Source organism: Tupaia chinensis, unplaced genomic scaffold, assembly GCF_000334495.1.
Source record: "Tupaia chinensis unplaced genomic scaffold, TupChi_1.0 Scaffold000119_2, whole genome shotgun sequence".
NCBI classification, from domain to species: Eukaryota; Metazoa; Chordata; class Mammalia; order Scandentia; family Tupaiidae; genus Tupaia; species Tupaia belangeri.
The window spans coordinates 382134-404050 of record NW_006159586.1 but is presented as its reverse complement, the minus strand read 5'-3'; the positions used below and the strand labels follow the sequence as shown (position 1 = coordinate 404050).

At 45.3% G+C, this 21917-nt stretch overlaps 1 protein-coding gene across 2 annotated transcripts in view; it reads left to right on the top strand.

Annotated features, from left to right (window-relative positions):
- Positions 1-21917, top strand: part of LOXHD1 (lipoxygenase homology PLAT domains 1) — a 219353-nt gene that overhangs the window by 133010 nt on the left and 64426 nt on the right. For both annotated transcript variants that reach the window (XM_006144420.1, XM_006144419.1), the window contains 6 exons: positions 8145-8314; positions 9390-9494; positions 11732-11860; positions 12952-13116; positions 16191-16372; positions 21220-21336. In XM_006144420.1, the coding sequence (XP_006144482.1) occupies positions 8145-8314; positions 9390-9494; positions 11732-11860; positions 12952-13116; positions 16191-16372; positions 21220-21336 (868 nt within the window). The remainder of the gene's footprint in view (positions 1-8144; positions 8315-9389; positions 9495-11731; positions 11861-12951; positions 13117-16190; positions 16373-21219; positions 21337-21917) is intronic.

Below are 21917 nucleotides of genomic sequence, written 5' to 3'. Positions count from 1 at the left end.
CTCTGATTTGGCAGCCTTCTGGAGCTTCTTTCCCTGTCAAAAGACAGTCTTATAGATTATCCAGTCCAGTAGCTCGTGAGGTCTATACATTCGGAGAGGTCAGATTTTCAACCCCTGGCTTAGTCTCCTTGTATAGGCTCTGCTTACCCACAAGTCTCTCCAGGCATAAAGCAAGTTCCAGTACAAGGTTTTAATGTTCTAGATTAGAAATAAGCAATTTTTTTTCCTATAAAGACCAGAGAGTAAAAGCACTATAGTTGATACTTAATGAATAGGCGTGACTATGTTCCAATAAAATTTCACTTATGGACATTGCAATTTGAATTTCATGCAATTTTTACACGTCACAAAATATTATTCTTTAGATTTTCCCAACTATTTAAAAATGTAAAACCCCTGCTTAGCTTGTGGGATGCACATAAACAGGTGGTAGGTCAGATTTGGCCCAAAGCTCATAATTTGTGGCCTGTCTGGAGATTCACAGCTACCACGTAAGCTAGGTTGGGAAGAGGGTGAAGGAACTACTCTCCAGGGAGGTAAAGCCCCACCCCAGAGCTAATTTTGAGCCAGGACCAGAATACCAGACCATCAATTTTGAATCTAGTGTGTTTTCCACCATTAGGAGAGAGGGGCCCAGAGGCAATAGAAATGAAAGAAGTTCCCTTGATGTAGAGTAGAGGGGCAGAAAGGAAAGCATAAGTGATCCCGAGTGGGTTTGGGGGCTGCTGAGGGCCTGCTGGTACCTAAAATTTAATGGGAACCCAATAAATAAATACTTGCTGAATTAAATCAGCATGTTGGCCTGCAGTCTGGAATCGCGTGAAGCATGCCCATTTATTGGGGTTCCGTGTATAGAGCAGGAAGTGATAAGGCACCCCATTTCCCACCCCATTCTGTCCCATCAGCCCTAGGAGAAGATGAGGCATAGCTCACGGATGGCCATGTCATTGTTTTCGACAAGGTCATTGTGATGGTACGAAGGGCCAAGGGACAACGCCATGGCTGCGAACCAGGGTCCTGACCTGCAGTCTGTCCTCTGCCAGAAACTTGTCAGGTCACCCTAGAGAAGTTGCTCCATCTTTATGGGTTTTCATTTCCTCTTTTGGTAAATGGGCTAATGATTCTGGCCCAGTGTACTTCTCAAGATGTTCTGAAAATCTAAGGTATTTAACCTTGAAAAGGATAAAGTGCTACAAAAACACAAAGGTAGGACAAACTGAAGATACCAGCTTCTCCTTAGAACACGGTCAGCGTAAATTATTCTGTTCTATTGATTTGGCATTTCTGAGCCAGCCCAACAATTTAAAAAATTACTGTAGCTTTATAATCTATTTTAATATCTGTCAGTACTTGTCCCCTTTCATTATTCTTTTAAAATATTAATGATTCCTAGTTTTTTTCAAATCAAGACATTAAGTGATTTGAAAAAAAAAATCCTCTTGGAATTTCAATTGGTATACCATTAAATGTATGTGTGGAGAATTGCATACTTAGACTATTAAGTGCTACCCTCAGGTACATTTTTCCATTTATCCAACTGTTCCTTTATGTACCCTAGAAATGATGTACAATTTCCTACACTTAACTACTACATAGTCTTGTTAAGTTTATACCCAGGTATAGTATATTTTTGTCACTCTTGTAAATGGAATCTTCTCTTTTCTCCTCCCTTCCCTTCTCTTCCTTTCTTGACATGTCCTTGCCCTCATCTCCTCTTCCCACCCGGTCCTTTTCTGTTGATGTTGCTAGTTCACACTACTTTGTTTCCTTTGTTTTTGAAGTAGCAGTCAGCAAGGGTTCTAGGATGAGTCAGCTTCAACAATCTTTAAGCCAAGAGTAACTAAGCAAAGCCTACTTCCTGAGATAAATATAAAGTTACAGATAGAAAATCTCCCCCTCTCAGAGAGACACCACCATTCCTGACAGTGCCTGTGGCCTTCCCCAGGCTTTCTGTGGCCAATATAACTAAGGAATAGACCTTTTTTTTTTTTCCAAGAGAGATTTTTGCTATAGGGCATGTGTGCTCACCAGAGACAGAGACAGAGAGATAGAAAGCAAGAAATCACACCTCTGGCTGGAAAGATGGCCATGCTGCGATCTCTTTTCTTCCATTCTCCTCTTGGGATTTTGGACACGCACACACATGTGCCTGGCATGAGGTTCAAGCCTCCAGGTCTAGGACTCAGACCATGATCAGCCATGTGGGAATCCAGCAATGTAACCTTTATGCCATCTGCGGTAGCCAGAAGGATTTGAGGACCCTGATGTCATGTCTCAACTGCTCTGGACCAAATCAGCTTCCTTGCAAATCAGACATCCTTGACCACACTCTGCTTCTCACAACCCATCCCTAATCCACTGACAGTCTACTGGCTGTCTGTTAGCTATTTGTTAAGAAGAGCAACATTCAACCACGTCTCCTTGTCTTCAACCCTATCTCCCTGGCCAAAGCCTGCTGCCTGTCCACCTGCTTCACCCAGACCCTCCTATTGTCACAGCAGCACCATGACCAGGATCATGTCACTCTGCTCAAAAATCTGCTGAGGCTCCCATTCTCTCAGAATAAGAGCCAAAGCACTTCCAGTGGTTCATACAGCCCTGCAGGGTCTGCCCCATGCCCCCTTCTCCTCTATCTTGTCCCCATCTCACTCCCTGCTGGATGTTCCTTGAACATAGCAGACATAGTCCCACGTCAGGGCCTCTGTGCCCGGCTCTCCTGCCATGGCTCCCTCTCTTATTCTTTAGGCACTTCTCTACTCAGATGTCATCTTCTCAGTAAGGTCTAGCCTACTTCCTCTCCCTCAGTCTTCCTTTCCTGTTTATTTTTCTCTGAGTTGTTTGCGATCTGACCTATGATGAACTGGTGTTTCTAGTCATAGCTCATCTCCCCACAAAAAAAAAATATAAGTTCTGTGTAGGAAATGACTCAATCTCTTTTGTCCACTGCTGTGTGCTCCCCGGTGTCTAGGAGTGTGCCTGGCACCCAACAGGCACATAATAAACACTCATTAAGCCAACGAATGGGGGGGCAGGGGGTGGCATGGCAGTAAAATGCAATACTCTGGGAGACTGACCCAGATGGGAAGGCTCCATTTTCATGTCCAGGCATGCCTTGGATCCGGGACTGGCGGACATGGTGCAGGTCATGGTATCATACGCTGTTCAGAGTGCCCTCCCTCTCTCTCTCTTTCTCCCCTTCTCTGTTTCTCTCTCTCTCAAAGAGGAAATAAATAAACTAAAAAAAAGAAAAACAAGGAGGGCAAACAGTGGCACAAATGTGATACTTTATGAGGCTGAGCTGCACAAAAGGGTTCCAGTCCTCTCACTCTTCACTCGTGTGGCCCTGGGCAAGTCACTTTACCCCTCTGAGCCTCAGGTCTCTCTTCCATGTGACACATAATTAAACCCCCCAGACAAAGTGATCATGAAGACTAAATGAGATCATGCGTGTAGGAGCCCAGCACCTTGCCTGACCCCAGGATAAACACAGCTGTGGTTCTTTTTCCCTGGCAATAAGAATCACATTAGTCAGCATCTCCAAGTGGCCTGGCAGCTGGAGAGGGCTCCACCCAGCGAGGGAGATAAAACACAGGTGCCTGCAAGGCACAGCAGAGGGAGCAGCTGTCTCGAGGGTCAAGGCATGGGGAGGAGGGTGATGCAGAGGTGAATTGAGTGGTGGGGCATCTCTGGAATGAGAAGGCATTTGGGGTGGGCCTTCATGAACAGGTATCCCTTGGATATTTGGTACAAAACTTTAGAGCTGATTGAAACAATGTGATGAAGGTTGTACAGACAGAATTGGGCAATTGAGGGACACACGCAGGTAGCAGTGAGTAATTGTGTTTCTGGTTCATAAGAGGCATAAGGGGTGGAAAGCTGAGGAGAAAAAAACTGGAAAGGGAGGCTGGGGAAGGGCTCCTCACACCGCCTCACATCCCTTTGGTGAAGGAGCCCTCTGGGCTCAGCCTTTTACAAGATCGGTAAGTTGGGAAATTTTATCTTTGGATTCTTCTTACCTCTGCTAAACTGGGAAGCCCCACCTTGGCTACTCTGGGGGAAAAAAAGACATTTTTAAAACAAGTATCGTATTTATTTTCGTATTTTTATTAATATCATATTTTGAATATGACCCCCAAGTTCCTCCCACTCCTCTGCTCTGTTCAGACAATTCTCAACAACTAGAGTTTGGCTTTAAGCACTATACTCTAACTGGGGTAGAAGGAAAAAAGAAAGCGCATCTTCAAGAAAAGAGTAATGACGGATTTAAAAGTCTAAAACTTTTTGGGCATTTTGAAGGAGAAAATGTGTAAGTTTCACCTGGAGAGAAGGCAATGTTTCAATTCTATTCATATTTATGAGCACTTACGTATATCAGGGATATTCGTAATGTAGACATAATGTAGACATTAGCAATGGGAAACAAACCCTGCACTCATGGGGTTATAGTCTGCCTAGCAGGAGAGACGAACAATTAAAGATATGCAGCCCATTCAACCTTCCATTCTCATCACTTCAATGACCATTTATTTGAGAATTCCTAAATCAACATCTCAAGTTATATCAGTGAGAACAGGCTAGGTTCTGCGAGGTAACAAACAGCCCTAAAATGGCAGTGGCCCAACACAACAAAAACTTCTTATTTTCCAAAAGATCCATAATCATTAAAGACAGATGCTATTTTCAAATTCCATTACATTTGGCAGCAAGGGCTGAACAAAAAGTTGTTAGATGTTTTTCCCCTTAAGTTTCATCTAAAAAGAAGACATTCTTTGGAGCCCCTCATTCCTTCTGGAATCTTAGGGTGGCAAGGTAAGGGTGGGTGGAGCGTTAGTTCTAGAATGTTGAAACAAGAAAGGCCTTACAGGTCATCTCATCTTGGTAATGCCACTTTACCTTCTTGGTAATGCCATTCAGTCCCTAGGGTCACATGGCTTATTAGGGGGCAGAGCAAGGACACAGATCCATGTTCTTGTTATTCTGACACTCTACTGGCATCACTGGTTGACTTATTCTTGTTATCGTCCAGCCTTTAGCTTATGCACACAAATGGGAAAATCCATGTAGCATTATTTACATTTTACAGCACTTACTTTTGCAATCTCCTCATTCATTTTTTATTTTCAAGTGAAATTGGTATTTTGCTTGAACCAAAGCTCCAAGCTTTGGTTCAATGCTCAGTGTAACCCTCCTGCTCACTCCAGCCCTTGCTCCTTCTTTCCCTCACCCTTGTTTAAATGGAGCAGTGGGCATAACTGGCCCAGAACACCTGCATGCCTCTCTTCTCCTTTCTACCTTAAAAATACCCTATCTGCTCCCTCCCTGTGCTTTGCTAGAGCAGGATTTCTTTCTGTGGGAGGAAGGGGCAGTGGCCAGTAGGCCCAACCTCCCTCTAATCCTTCCTGTGTGCCTGTTGGCACTGTGGGGATAGAGGCTGCACGTTCAGCTCTCAGGCCTGGCCTGGCTCCTGCTCCGGTCCTGTCCATGCACCTGCAGGCTGACACTGCCATTGTAAGCATGCTCGAAGTACTTAGACATCTTGATGCAGGAATCTCAGGGACAATGGAATTCTGCCCCAAAAGCAGACTCTCATTCTCTGTGTGCATTTGCCTTTGTGTGTGTGGGAGGGCTTGTGACTTTTCCTTTCTATCTTTCTGACTTTTTTTCCTTCTGTCTTCCTGGGTAATCTGCCTGGCTCTTTCTTTGTGTGTGTCTCTCTCTGTGTCCTTGTCCTCCGCCGACTTCCCACTCTCATTGTTTCTGCCTCTGCCTCAACCCCACCCCTTTCTTTATTTCTGTCTCTCTCCCTTAATTGGCCATAATTTAGAACTATAGCTGATTATTCACGAGTTACTTGACTGAATAAAAAAAAATAGCTTTTCCATTCATACATTTAAAGGCTGAGAGGCAGAACAGTATGCATTTTCACTTACATGTTAATTTAATGACAATTTAATTCATCTCACCCCAAAATGAGCTCTGCTTGCTCTTTCAACCCAGGTCCATTTATTTAATTTATTTATTTTGATTTTTTAAAAGATTGACATATAGTAATTGAACATATCTGTGAGGTAAATGCAATTTTTCTGAGTACAAGAATGCAATGTGGACTGATCAAATCAGGACGATCAGTGCAGCCTGCCTCTCGGCCACTTGTCATTACTTCGTGGTGGTAGCATTCAAAATCCTTTTTGTTACTCTGCAAGACACGGTTAGTTGTTATTGACTGTGTTTACCCTACTGTGTTTTATAACCCTAGAAATTGGATTTTTTACCTGTCCATAATATTATTTCCTTTAACTGACATGTCTCTCTGGTCCCCTTCTCCTCATCCTTCCCAGCCTATAGTAAGTAGTCTTTTTCAACACTCCCCTTCTTTAAGGTTGTTTTCTTAATTTCCACATAGGAGTGAGAACATGTGGTATTTCTCTTCTGTACCTGGCCTATTTCACTTAGCCTGATGTCTTTCAGGGTTATCCATCTAAGCTCAAATAACAGGATTTCATTCTTTTTAGTGGCTGAATAGTGTTTTAGTGTGTGTGTGTGTGTGTGTGTGTGTGCACACATAATTAAATATATCATATTTTCTTATCCATTATTTGTTTATGGACACTTAGGCGGATTCTGTATCTTGCCTATTGTGAATAGTGCTGCAATATGCCTTGGGGTGCAGACATCGTTACAACACTGTAAACCTACGTTCTTTAATATCACATTGCCCTTTCTCACCCCATCTAAGCCTGTGGACTGGGGAGTGCTCTCTGGTTCTGTTCCTCTAACAGGTTGACATTTGGAGGCGATGAGAACGTAGGAAAGTGTGGGGCCCCGCAGAGATGAGCTCTCGGGGTACACTGTTGCCATCTCTCCCAACTCTGACCAGTCTCTGAATGGACCTTATGCACAGGGCAGGGGCAGGGAAAATGCACAAACAGAGTGGAATGCCCCCAACTTTGAGGCGGGCTGCATTCTAGAACCCTTGAGTTGTTCCAGGTGCTTAGGGGCCGGAGGGTAGCTGCCTAACCCACACCTTCCAGGAAGCCCAGACATGGGCTGATAAGAAAGGTAACTAAAATATTATAACAATAGCAATAGTAGCGGCGTGTTCTTACTGGGAGCCTCCCTTCAGCCAGACATTGTTATAAACAGCACTATAAAAGTTTCACTCAAATAATCTTCACAGCGACCTAAGAAATAGGCAATGTTATCCTCATTTTACAGATGGTAAACAGAAGCACAGAGTAGAGTTGACAGATAAAATACAAAATGGCCAGTTAATTTTGAATTTCAGATAAGCAATGAATGATATTTTTTATATTTGTCTCAAATAACTATTAGCACCCACTTAGGCCTAAACATTATTCATTGCTTATCCAAAATTCAAATTTAAATGAAAGTCCTATAATTTTACTGGCTAAATTTGGCAACCTTAGCACAGAGAGGTAAAAAAAAAAAAAAATTGTTCAAGGTCTCCTGAGCTCTCAGTGACAGAGCCATGATTTAAACCTAGAGAGTCACTCTAGGAGTGAGTCCTTAATCACCCCCCTCTGCTGTCTGTCTCATGCCTGGCCCCATCTTGCCTTCTATCCAGCTCCTCCCTTGTGCTGATCCCTGCCTCTACATGGAAGAGTCTGACTTGGACATCTCTACCCTAGATGGCCTGCTGTCTGCTGGGCCAGTTCATAAGCCATACTCTTAGTGCCTTCTAGTGGCATAACTGGCTCATTCCATTAGAATTCATTAACTCGACACTTGTTCCTTGAGCAGCTTCTAGGTACAACATCGCTGCTAACATATCTGTGGCTAATAGATTAAAATTCTAGAAAGGGCTGGAACAGTCTCCACAAGTCCCTCTCCTAGATAGTCCCATTTGATATGGCCATGATTGAGGGTCTGCATATCTACATTTTCAATGGGATGTCTAGAGATGATATCCCCATGTTTGCTGTCTACCCCAGAAAAGCGACTAGTGGGCAGATTCTGAGGCTGGGTAGGATGGGAAGGCAATGCTGTGAAGAGCAGACAGGGCAGAGTCTGGGGCCCCAGGAAGGGCCACTCATTCTCAGCCCGTAACTGCTCCTGCATGAGACCTTTCTGAAAAGACTTTCCCTTTTTTCCCTTCCTTCCCCTCCCCACCCCCGACTCCACAGGTACTACTTCCCATGCCAACGCTGGCTGGCAGTCGAGGAGGATGATGGGCAGCTGTCCAGGGAGCTGTTGCCAGTGGACGAATCCTATGTGCTGCCACCGAGCGAGGATGAGGAGGGTGGTGGAGGTGGTGACAACAACCCTCTTGACAACCTGGCCCTGGAGCAGAAAGGTTTCCTAAACTAGAGCTGATTTCTTCCCTCTAGCATCCCCCCCTCCACTGCCTCTCCTCCCCAAGGTCTCTGCCTTCCCTCCCCTGTGGGCTCTGGGTACTTCATCCTCTGACCATCTATCTGCCCTGCCCTCTCACTACTCCATGGCAAGAATAATGAAGTGAGGGAGAGTATTACCGTGTGACTAGCGTGGCTAAGGACGGAATTATTGTCTTGAATGGAATGGAATTAGAGGGAGATGGAATGAGTGTGGGCAGTTCTGATTCAGTCCTTTTTTTATTTGGAGAGGTTTTTGCTATAGGGCACGTGCACTCACCAGAAAGACAGAGAGAGAGAGAGAGAAAGTGAGAAATCACCCCCCAGGGAGGATGACCATACTGCAATCCCTTCTCCTCCATTCTCTTCTTGGGATCTTGAGCACACACGCACACGCACCCGGCATGAGTTTAAGCCACCAGGTCTGGGACTCGAACCATAGTCGGCTACATGGGAGTCCAGCGACATAGCCATTATGCCAACTGCTGGTCCCCTGATTCAGTCTTATATTCTCTGCTCCAGGCCATAGACTCTCAATGCATTTTTGTCAAGGGAAAGGATGGTTGCCTTCAAGAGTTCTATGATGCCTGTGCTTCCTCCTCTGAAATTTGCATCCATAAAAATCATCCCAGACTGGAGGATTTAGACCAGGTTTTCTGGCTGGTAAGCCTCTGACCCTGTAGTCACCCAAGTCTCCCTTTACCATTCTATCAACTCTGTTGATTGAGGACTTTCTGCGTAAGTCAGATGCAAGGGATTCTCATACCTAGTCTCAGGAAGTTTCCAGACTAAAGGCAACTACAGAACAACACATACAGCAAAGTGACTCATAGAAATGTCCAACATGAGCACAGAGCGTGTTTATCACTAATTGCTGGGCTCACAACTGTAGGATTGAAGGGGCAAGAGAAGTGTTGGAGTGATGTAATAAAGTGGAATGAATCAAGGAAGCCCTCCTAGAGGAGGTGGCTGTCCTCCCTTCTGTCTTCATGGGAAGAGCAATCTACAGCTTGCTTCTCTATACTCTTCTATTGTCAGATAAATCTACCACCTTCTCAGTGACCGTAAAGACTGGGGACAAGAAAAATGCAGGCACAGATGCCAATGTCTTCATCACACTCTTTGGCACACAAGACAATACTGGTAAGAAAACTGCAGGGCCAAGGTTCACCCAGTCTTCCCCAGGGAGACCAGAAAATTTAGCAGAAATTTCCAAGGAAAACCTGGTCATGATCCTCTTTCAACAGACTACAGGCAACAAGCCCCATTAGAGAAAAGTAATTTTTTGTTTTTGTTTCTGTTTTTCCCAAAAACCAAAACCAAAAACAAACAAACAAACAAACAAACAAACAAAAAACAAAAAAAACCACTCTTCTCTGTGCCAGGGTTCTCCTTCTGTTTTAATAGCAGAGTAGGTACATTAAACCCTAACTGCACCCCAATAACAACCTGGGAAGAAGTGGCTCTTCCTGATACTCCATGAGATTCAATCCATTGACTCCATGGTGCTCTCAATATGAGGAGCTCAGAGAATCTCAGAGATATTCTTCAGCCTCTGCCCTGGTACTCAGGGAGGATGGCATTTTGTGCAGGGGGTGAGCCATCCACTCACACCATCTGTCTAGATATTCTGTCCAAGTTTAAAAAATAGTCATCGCTCATTAACTGAAAACTTGTGAGTCCAAAGCCCTGTGCCCCGCAATGCAGAAGAATGAATAGACCTCTCTGACCATGGGGTACTTATATCCTCGTACAAGAATGTGCCGGTAGAGGGCTTTACTGAACTGGTTCAACTTTCCACCCCACTGTTTATATGCTGTGTGACCTTTGGCAGTTGCCTACTCCCTGTGCCTTAGTTTCCTCCATTTGTAAAAACAGGGATAAAGGTAATATGTGCTTCATAGAGCTCTAAGTTTAATGAAATAAAACATGTAAAATATTTGGGACAAAGTGGCACTCAATAGACATTCATTGTTACTATTACTCAATAGATTAGATAAAGCAGGTAAGATTTAATAAAATAATGAGATGATAACTTAGAAATGTATATGATTACAATAATTCCTGAACTGTGGTCAAAGGAATTGATGGGCCCCAACTTTTATTCACTGAGGGCTTTCTATGTGTTGGACACATTTAGGAACAGTCAATAGTCATTGTCTTATTAAGGTCTCACAACAACCCTACAGGGGAGGCACCACGCACTTTTGACATTTGAAGAAACCAATAATCAGAGATAGTAAATAAATAATTTGCCCAAGGCCACCCAGATGGGAAATGGCAGAACCAAGCTTTGAACCAAGGTCTTTCTGTCCCTCGGTGCACTTAAACTAGTCTACAATGAGTCTGTGAATATCAGAAGACTTCCTACATGATAGGACCAGAAATGGGACTGAAAGTGCACATTGTATGAGGCAGGAGGCGATGGCGATGACTCTGGGATTATCAAACCTCAGACTAACAACACCAAAGTTCCAGGACAGATTACACACATGAGGTGGCTGGTGGGAAGCATGTGACACTTTCCTTCCTTCTGTTATCCAGAGAATTCCCACATGTCCCATCCCCACAGAGGATTCTCTGCTTTCCTAGCAAGCCTGGGCGAGGTTTGGAAAGAGAGTAGACTGCTTTCTCCCGAATGATCTTGGATAAGCCCTTTCTTTAAATAAACTGGAAATTAAAATGCACACCTCAAGGAATTATTGCAAAGATAGTAAATAAATAATTTGCCCAAGGCCACCCAGATGGGAAATGGCAGAACCAAGCTTTGAACCAAGGTCTTTCTGTCCCTCGGTGCACTTAAACTAGTCTACAATGAGTCTGTGAATATCAGAAGACTTCCTACATGATAGGACCAGAAATGGGACTGAAAGTGCACATTGTATGAGGCAGGAGGCGATGGCGATGACTCTGGGATTATCAAACCTCAGACTAACAACACCAAAGTTCCAGGACAGATTACACACATGAGGTGGCTGGTGGGAAGCATGTGACACTTTCCTTCCTTCTGTTATCCAGAGAATTCCCACATGTCCCATCCCCACAGAGGATTCTCTGCTTTCCTAGCAAGCCTGGGCGAGGTTTGGAAAGAGAGTAGACTGCTTTCTCCCGAATGATCTTGGATAAGCCCTTTCTTTAAATAAACTGGAAATTAAAATGCACACCTCAAGGAATTATTGCAAAGCTTGCTTGATAAAAGAACACACACACACACACACACACACACAAGCCAAATGTGCAAAAATGCCAAGGAGATGATAATTGCATAGTTCAAAGCTGATGGAAATTCAGCAATTTGGTGATTATGAGGTCAGACTAAGAAAGGGATAGGTCAAACTATGTTTAGAAGGTCTTTAATGCCAGGGTCATTTGGTCGGCAGGAATAACCCTCTTGAAGTCATCCAAGACCAACAGTGACAAGTTTGAAAGGGACAGCATTGAAATCTTCACAGTGGAAACACTGGATCTGGGAGACCTGTGGAAAGTCCGAATTGGCCATGACAACTCAGGTCTGCTTCCCTCCCCTCTGTTCCCTGCTTAAGGTCTGTGTGGGCACCTGGAAAAGAATGTGGAAATGTAGGTGCTGTCTGCCCCCATTAAGGCACAGCTTCCTCAATCCCTTCATTCCAGTGGAGCTCTGGCTACACACAGAGATTCTGGTATGAACTGGACACTGATCATTTTTAGAGATTTTCTTGCCCCAAGCTCAGCAAGATCTGAAAATCCTTTCTACCTCAGGGGTTCTCTAACTTAAGTGAGCATTAGAGCCACCTGGGGGGTTATTAAAACAGACTTCTGGATCCTACACCCAGGATGATTTGCGTCCATTGGTCTGGGGTGGGACCCAGGAATTTGCATTTCTCCCAAGTCCCCAGATGATGCTGAGGCTGCTAGTCTGGGGACCCCACTTTGAGAACCACTGATTGAGCGCGTAACCCATTGACCCTGCAGCCAGACAAAGAATGCCCAATTAGTTCTCTCTTTAAAGTAAAGAGTCCTAAGCCATCCCTTTTAAGTAGGGAAGGAACCTTCATCCTAGCACCCAGGGCTAGAAGGACTGTAGGGACTATAGAACCAGGGTTCTCTGCCTGGCTTCCATTTTCTTCTTTATACTTGATCACTCATTTTCTCAGGGGCAGCGGGGATCACTCCTCCACTCTTTTCCCATCCTTTCATCCATCACATCCATCCTTGAGCCAGAGAGCTGTGTCTTTTCTGCCATGGGTGAAATTATACTCTTGGTGAATGTGACTCTCTTTGGCATCCCTGGGCTATCTGTCTGGAGCCCCTTCCACACTGGGCAGTAGCCTTGCCTCCCTCCCCTCAGACTCCTCCTGCCCTCCTGTCATCTCCTCCCAATGCTCCTCCACTCTTGCTAATTTCACTGACAGCAGCCTGGAGTGTGATCCAGCTTCAGCTGGGTGCACATTTTAACAGGAATCACTTTGGCAATGCTGAAAGCAGGAGAGATGACTCAGTAATGATGGCGCTATGGGTGTCAGCCATCCAGCAGGGAGAGAGGTTTGGAGTCTCTGAAGTTACCCCCAGAAAACCACCTCTGTGCAAGGCCTTGATGGGTCTGTGTATCCTTTCTCTCTAGGCAAGGCCCCTGGCTGGTTTGTGGACTGGATAGAGGTGGATGCCCCATCCCTTGGAAAGTGTATGACGTTTACCTGTGGCCGCTGGCTGGCCAAGAATGAAGATGATGGGGCCATCGTCAGGGACCTCTTTCACGTGGAACTTCAGACAAGGCTGTACACACCATGTAGGAACCATGGCAAGGCTGGCCCCCTCCAGGACCCCATTGCTTGCCACCCCAATTGGGTCCCAATTCCTCCCCCAGCCAAGCCCACCTTGGAGATTTGGATCTCTTATTCCTTTCCCAAATTTCCTTAGCTCTGTGGAGGCTGTGGGCAGATCCCAGAAGAACATGTAGGATTTTTTTCCAGACTGCACCCAGTCTAGCTGGTATGACGTGTGGAGAGCCTAACCTCTCTAGGGCGCAGTTTCCTCATCAACAAAATAGACAGAATTATGTGGGATAGTTGTAATATCCTTACAGGAGAAAATAAAGACCTGTGAAGAATCATAACCAACCCTACCACCAGTCCTTATTTCAGGCATTACCATGCCAAGAAATAACCACTCTCAGCTGTAATCCTGGTAGGGGGTGGTAGGAGAGGGAAGAGGATACAGGGAGAACTCACAGAGAAGGAAAATATAATGCCTTTGAGTGGGTAAAGAAAAGGAGGAAGAAGAATTTGGTGACTTTTTAAAAAATTTGCCAGGACCAGCAGGTGGCATGATGGTTAAGTTGCTGGACTCCCACATGGTTGACTGTAGTTCAAGTCCTGGACCTGCTGGCTTGCTTTCTCACTTTCCCTCTCTCTGTCTCTGTCTCTCTCTGGTCAAGTTTAAAATAATAACTAAAATTGAATAAAATAATTATTTTAAAAGTTTGCCTTTATGAGAGAGAAAGAGAGAGAGAGAGGAGTAGGTTTTTAGGCGTGAGTCTTGCCTTGCTGCAATCAATTTGCCTCTGCCTCCCAGTTAGCTAGGAGCACAGACATGCACCATAGTGCCTGGCCTGTTTAGGTCAGTCTAGGAATCAAACCTGGCCCCCGATGTGGATCTGGCCTTCTATAGCAGCTCCCTCTCTCTTATGACACTTTGGCCTTGTGAGTTTTGACACTTCCTTTCCATTGTCGTCATCAGACAGTATGCGTTAAATGCTTGGCTACGTGTAAGTGTGTACTAGGTACTGGAAATCAAACTGATATCAACCAATCAATAAACATCTGTCTGAATTTGGTAAAATCCAAACTAAACTCAGAGCATACAGTTTATTTCTAACTAAGTAGTAAACTATACTGAAAGATTTCCCCCAAACAATTAATGCTTTTTTTTTTTCTTGAGAGAGAGAGACTTTTGCTATATAGCGTGTGTGCTTGTCGGAGAGTCAGAGAGACAGAAAATGAAAAATCACTCTTCCAGAGGGGAATGGTCACACCACAATCCCTTCTTCAATCTCCTCTCAGGATTTTGAGCATTCATACATACACACCTGGCGTGAGTTTTAAGACACTGGGTCACAGGACTCAAACTGTGGTCTACTACATGGGAGTCCAGCAACATAACCATTATGCTATCTATTGGTCCCAATGAGTTAGTTTTAATATCAGGATTTGGGTTTTCCTGAGACCAGCCAGTGGTAAGAGGATCCCTAGAAATTTCTGGGTAGGAATAGCCCATCCTTCAGCCATCATTCCTCCAGGACCAGGCCCAGATACGTTTCTCAGTTTCTAGTTTAGCCTCTGCCTTTGGGTAGTCCTCTGTCCTTGGACCAACAACTACCATTCTCTGGGGCGACATGCTGCAGAGATTGCCTCCATTATTGCTTGAGGGCCTGGCAGGACTGGGACTCTGTGTCCCTTCAACACGTAAGTAAGGGCCCTTTCAAGCCACTGTGGGGCTGGTGATCATCACTGTGGACTGGAGCTCCTTGTGGCCTGTGTCTTGCTGGCAGCACTTACGTTCAGTTCCCAGCAACAGCCCTAGTGGCTGACCTCACAGCCTTTGCAGTCAGACGGGTCTGGGATCAAATTTGAGTTCCACCATGTGACCGTGGTCAGGTTACTTCAGCTCTCTGAGCTTTGGGTTTCTCATCTGTAAAATGGGTCTAATACCTATTCCATGAGGTTATTGTGAGCATTAGAGGAGACAAAGATGCAGCATGCATAGTACAGAGTCTGGCATAAGGCAGGTATTTTATGAGTGGTAACTATTACTACAAGTACTGCTACTGCAGCTCCACAGCAAAGTATCCATGATACTAAAGGAAAAGCAAATTCCTCTTATCAAGGTTAGGGTCTCCTGAGGGAAGGAAATTCTAATGTGACTCCTCTCAGGGATCAAGATTACAAGGTAGGGTAGATTCCACTTCAGCTGTTTCTCTGGGTTTTCAATTATTTTCTTTTGTAACTGTGACCCAGAGTAAGTATGTATTGAATACATTCATATAGATATGTAACAAATAAAAGTGTCACGAAAACTTTTACCATTACTATGTACCATGTAATGATAACTTCTATCTGATTGTGTTGAATTCCATGTATATGTTTTTTAAAAACTGGTGACTGGGCCAGCTGGGGGCATGATGGTTAAGGCACTGGAGTCCCACAAAGCTGACTGCAGGTCAAGTCCCAGATCCGGTGGCTTGAAAATCACAACAAATAAATAAATAAATGTTTAAAAAATATATACTGGTGACAACCTACTAAACATTTCACATCTGCTAAGAAATTGGCAATGTATTGTTGGCAATGCATTGCTTTAGACTACTGTTCTCAAATCTTTGGTGCTAAGTATGAGTTGGGCCCATCCTGTAGAAAATGTGAGGAGACTTGGGAATCTGTATTTCTAACAAGGCCCCCCAAAGTGTCTGAAGCAAAGGACAAAGGTTTTCAGCCCAGACACAGGGAAAGGCTGGTCTCTACTCATTACAGGGGCTGCCCAGATCACCTGGTATTCACCTTAGAGCCAGGATTCGAGCCTGGGCTTATCAAATTCAAAAGTCAATGCTTTCAACCTATCTGCACTCACTCTGGATGTGAGAGGCTTGGAAACCCTGGTCTAAGGGGACAGAGAATAAGAGGAGAAACTGGGCATGACAGACCCCCACCTGTGGTTGCTAGGAAACCATGTGAAGGTCCAGGTTTCCGGGCAGCAGCTCCTAGTGAAAGGTCTGGACAGGTGATGCTGGTAAAGAACTTGACCTCACTCGCATTTGGTTTCTGTCCTCTCATCCCATCTGGGTTTGCCTATGGCCACCATCCTCAGTTGTCCCTTATGAGATCACCCTCTACACCAGCGATGTCTTTGCTGCCGGGACAGATGCCAACATCTTCATCGTCATCTACGGCTGCGATGCTGTGTGCACCCAGCAGAAGTACCTGTGCACCAACAAGAGGGAGCAGAAGCTGTTCTTTGAGAGGAAGTCTGCCTCCCGCTTCATTATGGAGGTACCTGGGGTGGGTCAGAGAGGGAAGGCGGAGAAGGAAGCCTGCATTCAGGGCAGACTCACACCCTTGAAAGGCCATATTAGTGAGGAAGATGAGCAGCTCAGTCAACCTCTCTGGACCTCAGTACATCCCACCAACCAGGAGGATGCTGAAGCTCATTCTGTCTTTCCATGGCTTGTGTCAGGATTAAAGGTGGGAATGAGTGGGAATCAGAGGCATAGTGCCAAGGGGTATTTACAGTGCTCCCAGCAGCAGATGTGTGTTTTTAGGTGGAATATAGCTTACAGACTTACTGGTTTTGGGGCTCCAGGGGCTGGTGGGACTCCTACTATCAGAGATAACGCAGAGATAAGGTCTCCTTCTGAGTGTAGCTGAGTAGTCCAATACAGAACATCCTGGATGTAATATGCTCCCATCAGGTCCAGGCAAATGGGCATTTTGTCCAATATTTACTATAGAGGTAGGTCATCACTCCTAGATGTGTTGTACACTGTAATTCAGTGCATTTGCATTGCACCTGCCCAATGTGTCCAGCTGTGCTAGGTTGAGTTAGACAGAAGAGAAGGTCCCAGACCCTGCCTAAAATGGGCTTTCCATCTATTTCGAGACTGTAGAATTTCATACAAAGCAGTGAGAGAGTCTAGTGATAGTCATCATAAGTGACCCTGTGGGTTAGAAGGCACTGTCATAAGGGATTTATCTAGATTAACTCACTTAACCCTCATAACTACTCTGTGCTATAATTATCCCTGTGGAAAGATGGGGAAATAGGCACAGAGAGTGTAGTAGCTTACTTAAAACCATATAGCTTGGATGTAGTGGAAACAGGATTGAAACCCAGGAGGATTGGCACTGGAATGTCTGCTCTTAGCCACTGCAGTAGACTGAGCTTGCCATTGTGTTTAGAGAAAGAAGGTTTCCTGGAAGACATGCCTTTGAGCTGGACCTGAAAGTGGGCACAAGCAGGGATGAGGAGGAATGAGCATTCCTAGCAAGGATGATAGCATGGCCAACAGCCAAGAGGAAGAAATAAACACAGCAGGTGTGAGGTTGGGCCAGAGGGGCCAGGAGAAGCTGATGTGACTTGACAGAGGGCAGAGATGAAGCAGGACTTAAATGGTAAGCCCAGAAGACTCTAAAGGAGGAGAGCCAGGAGACTCAGAAGCCTGGACTCTCCAAGTAGGGGGGCTCTTTGGATATGTGCCCATTATTTTCTGTCCAGGGGGACCCCTGCCCCCTCCTCACCTTCTCTGGGAGCAGTCAGTGTTTGTGGGAAGGTCTGTCACCATGGTTGTCTTTTAACAAGGAAAAGTGGAGGGTGATTCATTTATCCACACAAGGCTAACATCTCATAAACTCAAGATGTCGTGATTGGTGAGTCACCCAAGCCTGATGCCATCAGTGGCTGAGGCTGTGATCACACCTAAGCGTGGCTTCCGGGGAGTTTTATCAATGAAGTCCCCACTAAGAGACAACTATAATTTGCCAGTAATTGGTGCTATTTCTTTTTCTTTTCAAATCTATCCGGGCCTTAGGGAAGTATGAGAACTTGGAAGCAAATGAAAAGGCTCTTTCTCCCAGCCTCTGTCTCTCTGACTGCCTGTGTCTCTTTACTTCCCTTTCTGACAGAACTTCAGGTAAGAGGCAGAACTCTCGACTGCAAGTCCATACCCTGGGTTCTGATCCTGGCCGAGTCACTAACTCCTGAGCAAGCCACTCCTTTTCTCTGTGGCCCCATCCTAAGACAAAGGGATGATTGGAAAAGAACAATATTAGGTACAAGTTATTGAGTACATCCCATGTGCCAGCCCTGTTCTAAGCATCTGATGTGTATCAGCTCACTTAATCCCCATAACATTTCCAAGAGAGAGGTAGTACAATTATCCCATTTTATAGATGAGGCAACAGAGCACAGGAAGGTTAACTAACTTGTTTGAGGTATCTCAATTAACAAACTGCAGAGCTGGGATCTGGACTCAAGCAGTTCAGTTTTAGAGCCTTCTCTGCTTAATCCTTTTACCTCTCAGGAAAATGTGAGGGTCTCTTCTGATGCTGATATTCTCTGAGTTCATTTCTGGCCCACTAGGCCTCTTTGCTCTCTGAGGGATCACAAATAAAATGGCCACCCTGGCACATGCAACTGAGTGGTTGGAGGGCTAAGTTCATGAAAGTACCATTGAAGCTAGTGGCCCACACATCTTGAACCACAAAGAGAAGGAATGGGAAAAGACAAGAGGCCAGTGTGCAGGGGAAAGGCCTCCTGTATCTACCAGACAGCTCATGTCTTCTAGAAGAGATGGTGTGCACCAACGTTTTCACCAGAGCTTCTGTGCTTTTCCAGAAGTGAAAGAATAAGGCCTCATTAACAATATCCATGGCACTAACGTCAGCCTGCAGTCACTGATCTTTGTTTAATGATTCAGTGCCTGGATGCTTACAAAACATCCAAAGGGTCATCTGGACAGGGTTTCTCACTTCTCTGTGAGATGAGGGTGGCAGGCCAGTGCTAAGGTTGGGGACTGTGTCAGGGAACAGAGGCAGCAGCAGCACAGTTGTGGCAACCTTGCTAATTCATGGAGTTTGCAGCAATGTAGCACTCTGCCAGTCACTTAGAACTAGAGGACAGTTGGCATAAAGAACCCTATCTGTGATCTGAGACCTAGATGTGACCTCAGGGATTGCTGCACCCATGCTCCTGCCTCTGGCTGAAGGGGTTACAATTCTCCCCCATTTTATAGATGAGGACATGAGGGCCTAGAGGGTTGAGTGGCTTGCCTAAGGTCACACAGGGAGAAGATGGCAGAGCGAGGGCTAGACCTGGGAAGGGTGGGGGTTGGGTTGGGGGGAAAAGAGAGACCCCTAGCAGTTCTAATGAGCCTCCCCAGGCTGCCAGCAGTAGGCGGTGGAGTGTGGTATGGAGGAAACCATGGGTTGGCAGCTGCTCAAGTTCATGTAGAGGTCGCGTCTGTCTACAGTTATGGAGGCTTAGCATTGATGAATGGCTCAATCAATCATTTCGACACTATTCACTCATCAAGAGCTTTCCATTCATGCTAGAGTTGATGATTTCCTTCCTCGTAGCACCTGAGAGCTTGAAGGAGCTGGCAGCAGCCAGCTCCACAGAGAAGCTGCCAAGAACCTCAAGTCTGCACACACCCCCAACACCCTGACCACCCCCGCAGTTGTGCCAGATCTCATGGCATGAATTCCATGGGCTGACCATGAGCTAGGACATCCGGGATCACTGTATCTTCTTGCCTTTCTTTTCCCTTTGCCTTGACTTCCTCATTTATTTCTTATCCTGTTATTTCTCCAGATCCTTTTAGGAATGAGGCAGGAATGTGAATTGATACGTACAGCATCATTTCAGATGAGAATGTAACACACGAGAATTGGAAGAGACCCAAGAAATGCCCTGGGGCCCATGTATGGGGCAACTGGGATGACAGAGGCAGGTCGGCAGAGAGAACTTGCAGGCCAGACCTGAGCTAAACAGACAGCCTTGTCTGTCCCTGGCCCCTTATTATTTCCACAGTGGAGTCTGAGGAGTCAGGGATGTGCCAGTTCTGACTTGAGCACTTCCCTGTACCCCACGCTCATGAATTCCAGTCAGGAAAGAGAAGAGGTTACAGCCCCCACAGTTCAGGGCTCACTAATGCATACATATATCTGCTTTTCTTTCTTTCTTTTTAAAGAGTTTTTTGCCTTAGGGTGCTTGTGCTCAGCAGAGAGAGACAAAGAGAGAAATTATCCCCAGGGGGATGGCCTTGCTGCAATCCCTTCTCCTCCATTCTCCTCCTGGAATCTTGGGCATGCACGCACATGCGCCTGGCACTGGGACTGGGACTTGACCAGTAGTTGGCCCTGTGAGAGTCCAGCAACGTAACTGCTACACCATCTGCTGGCCCCTATATCTGCTTTTCTATTCAATGGAACTTTCATACACACCATTTTTATGAAAGAGCCTGGTTAGCTTTCTCATACTCATTTTTGCAGATTAGGAAACACATCCTTCATGCATTTGACCTTAATGCTTTCTCTCATTCTTTCCATGCTTATCAAGTACCTAGCTCGCAGGCACTGCTTGGGCTTTGGGAATACCATGGCGAACAAGATGGTGCCTGTCCTCTGTTTCTTGGTGGTGGGGGAAAGGGCTAGTATGAGAGTAGTGAAGGAGAGGGTAGGGTAAATGCAAAATTTCAGCCTGAGAAGTGCTTGAGGGGTAGCTATCCCATGCTGCAAGAGTCTATCAGAGGAAATTTGACTGTCTTGGGAAACTGAAAAAGAATTTCTGAGGAAGTGAGAGGAAGTGATCCTCCAGCTGAGACCTGAAAGGTGAGGCTGAGCGCTCAGTGGATTGGGGAAAGATAATGAGAGGTGAAGGGGAGACAAGATGTTTTCAAAGTTCCTGTGGCAAGAGAATGTCAGGTTTAAGGGACTGGAATTTGTGGGAACATAGAAAAGGAATGGTTGGAAAGAGAAGGGCTCCAGGGGATTTGAACAAGATCAGCCTGGCAAGACAGGAGCATAGGCAGAACCAGAACTCATCTCTGATATCTAAGATAGAGCTGGGCTCCCCCTGAAGCCTGAGACCACCTTATAGATAAGGTGGGTTGAATTTGGTTCTGGAGTCTAGGCTGACTTTAAGCGGGGAGAAGTGACTGAGGTATGAGCATGGCTTGTGTAGAGAAGAGGGAGAGGGTGGCCTGACTGAACAGTAGAAGTATCAGGAGAAAGCTATCCCTGGAAGTTCAAAGTGACTCAAGAGTGTTTCCTTAGGAAACAGGATATTGCTGAGATTCTTGGAGTTTACTGCTAACACCAGGCACCTTTTCTTTTTTCCAAAGTTAGAAGATGTGGGAGAAATCATTGAGAAAATTCGGATTGGCCATGACAACACGGGCATAAATCCTGGGTGGCACTGCTCCCATGTGGACATCCGCAGGCTCCTCCCAGATAAAGACGTGAGTTTTTGATAATCTACTCTGCTGTTCCTTTTGCCCTATTCCAGAAGAGACTCAAGGCAGACTCTCACACTAACTACCTCATTACATTGAGATAGGAAAACTTGCCCACTTCACTCAGAATATGAGAACTCCAAGGCAGAATCTTCTAGAATATCAGAACTCCAATTCAAGGCAGAATCTTCTAGAACCTGGTATAGTAGTAGAGGAGGATGATCTGGGCAGCCCTATTTATGCTTCCCATCACCAAGGTTACAGTCTTATGAGTGACAAGAGAGCCCTTCTTGCTATTCAAAGTCAACTTCAGAAGAAAATCTACCCCAAAGAACCTGGCAAAGATTCTGAAAGCACATAATTCTAAGCCTAGGAGAGGTGTTTCTCAGTCATGATTATGAACAGGAATGACTTTGGAGAAATTTAAATGTACAGAGTACTCCCTGCCCACTGAATTTGAGTCTTAAGAATGGGAGTCAGATATTAAATTTTTAAATTTATTTATTTATTTCATGATAGAGAATGTGTGTCCATGCATAAGAGTGAAGCATCCTCAACAGGGTCTTGTCACATTGCAAGTCTCTTTC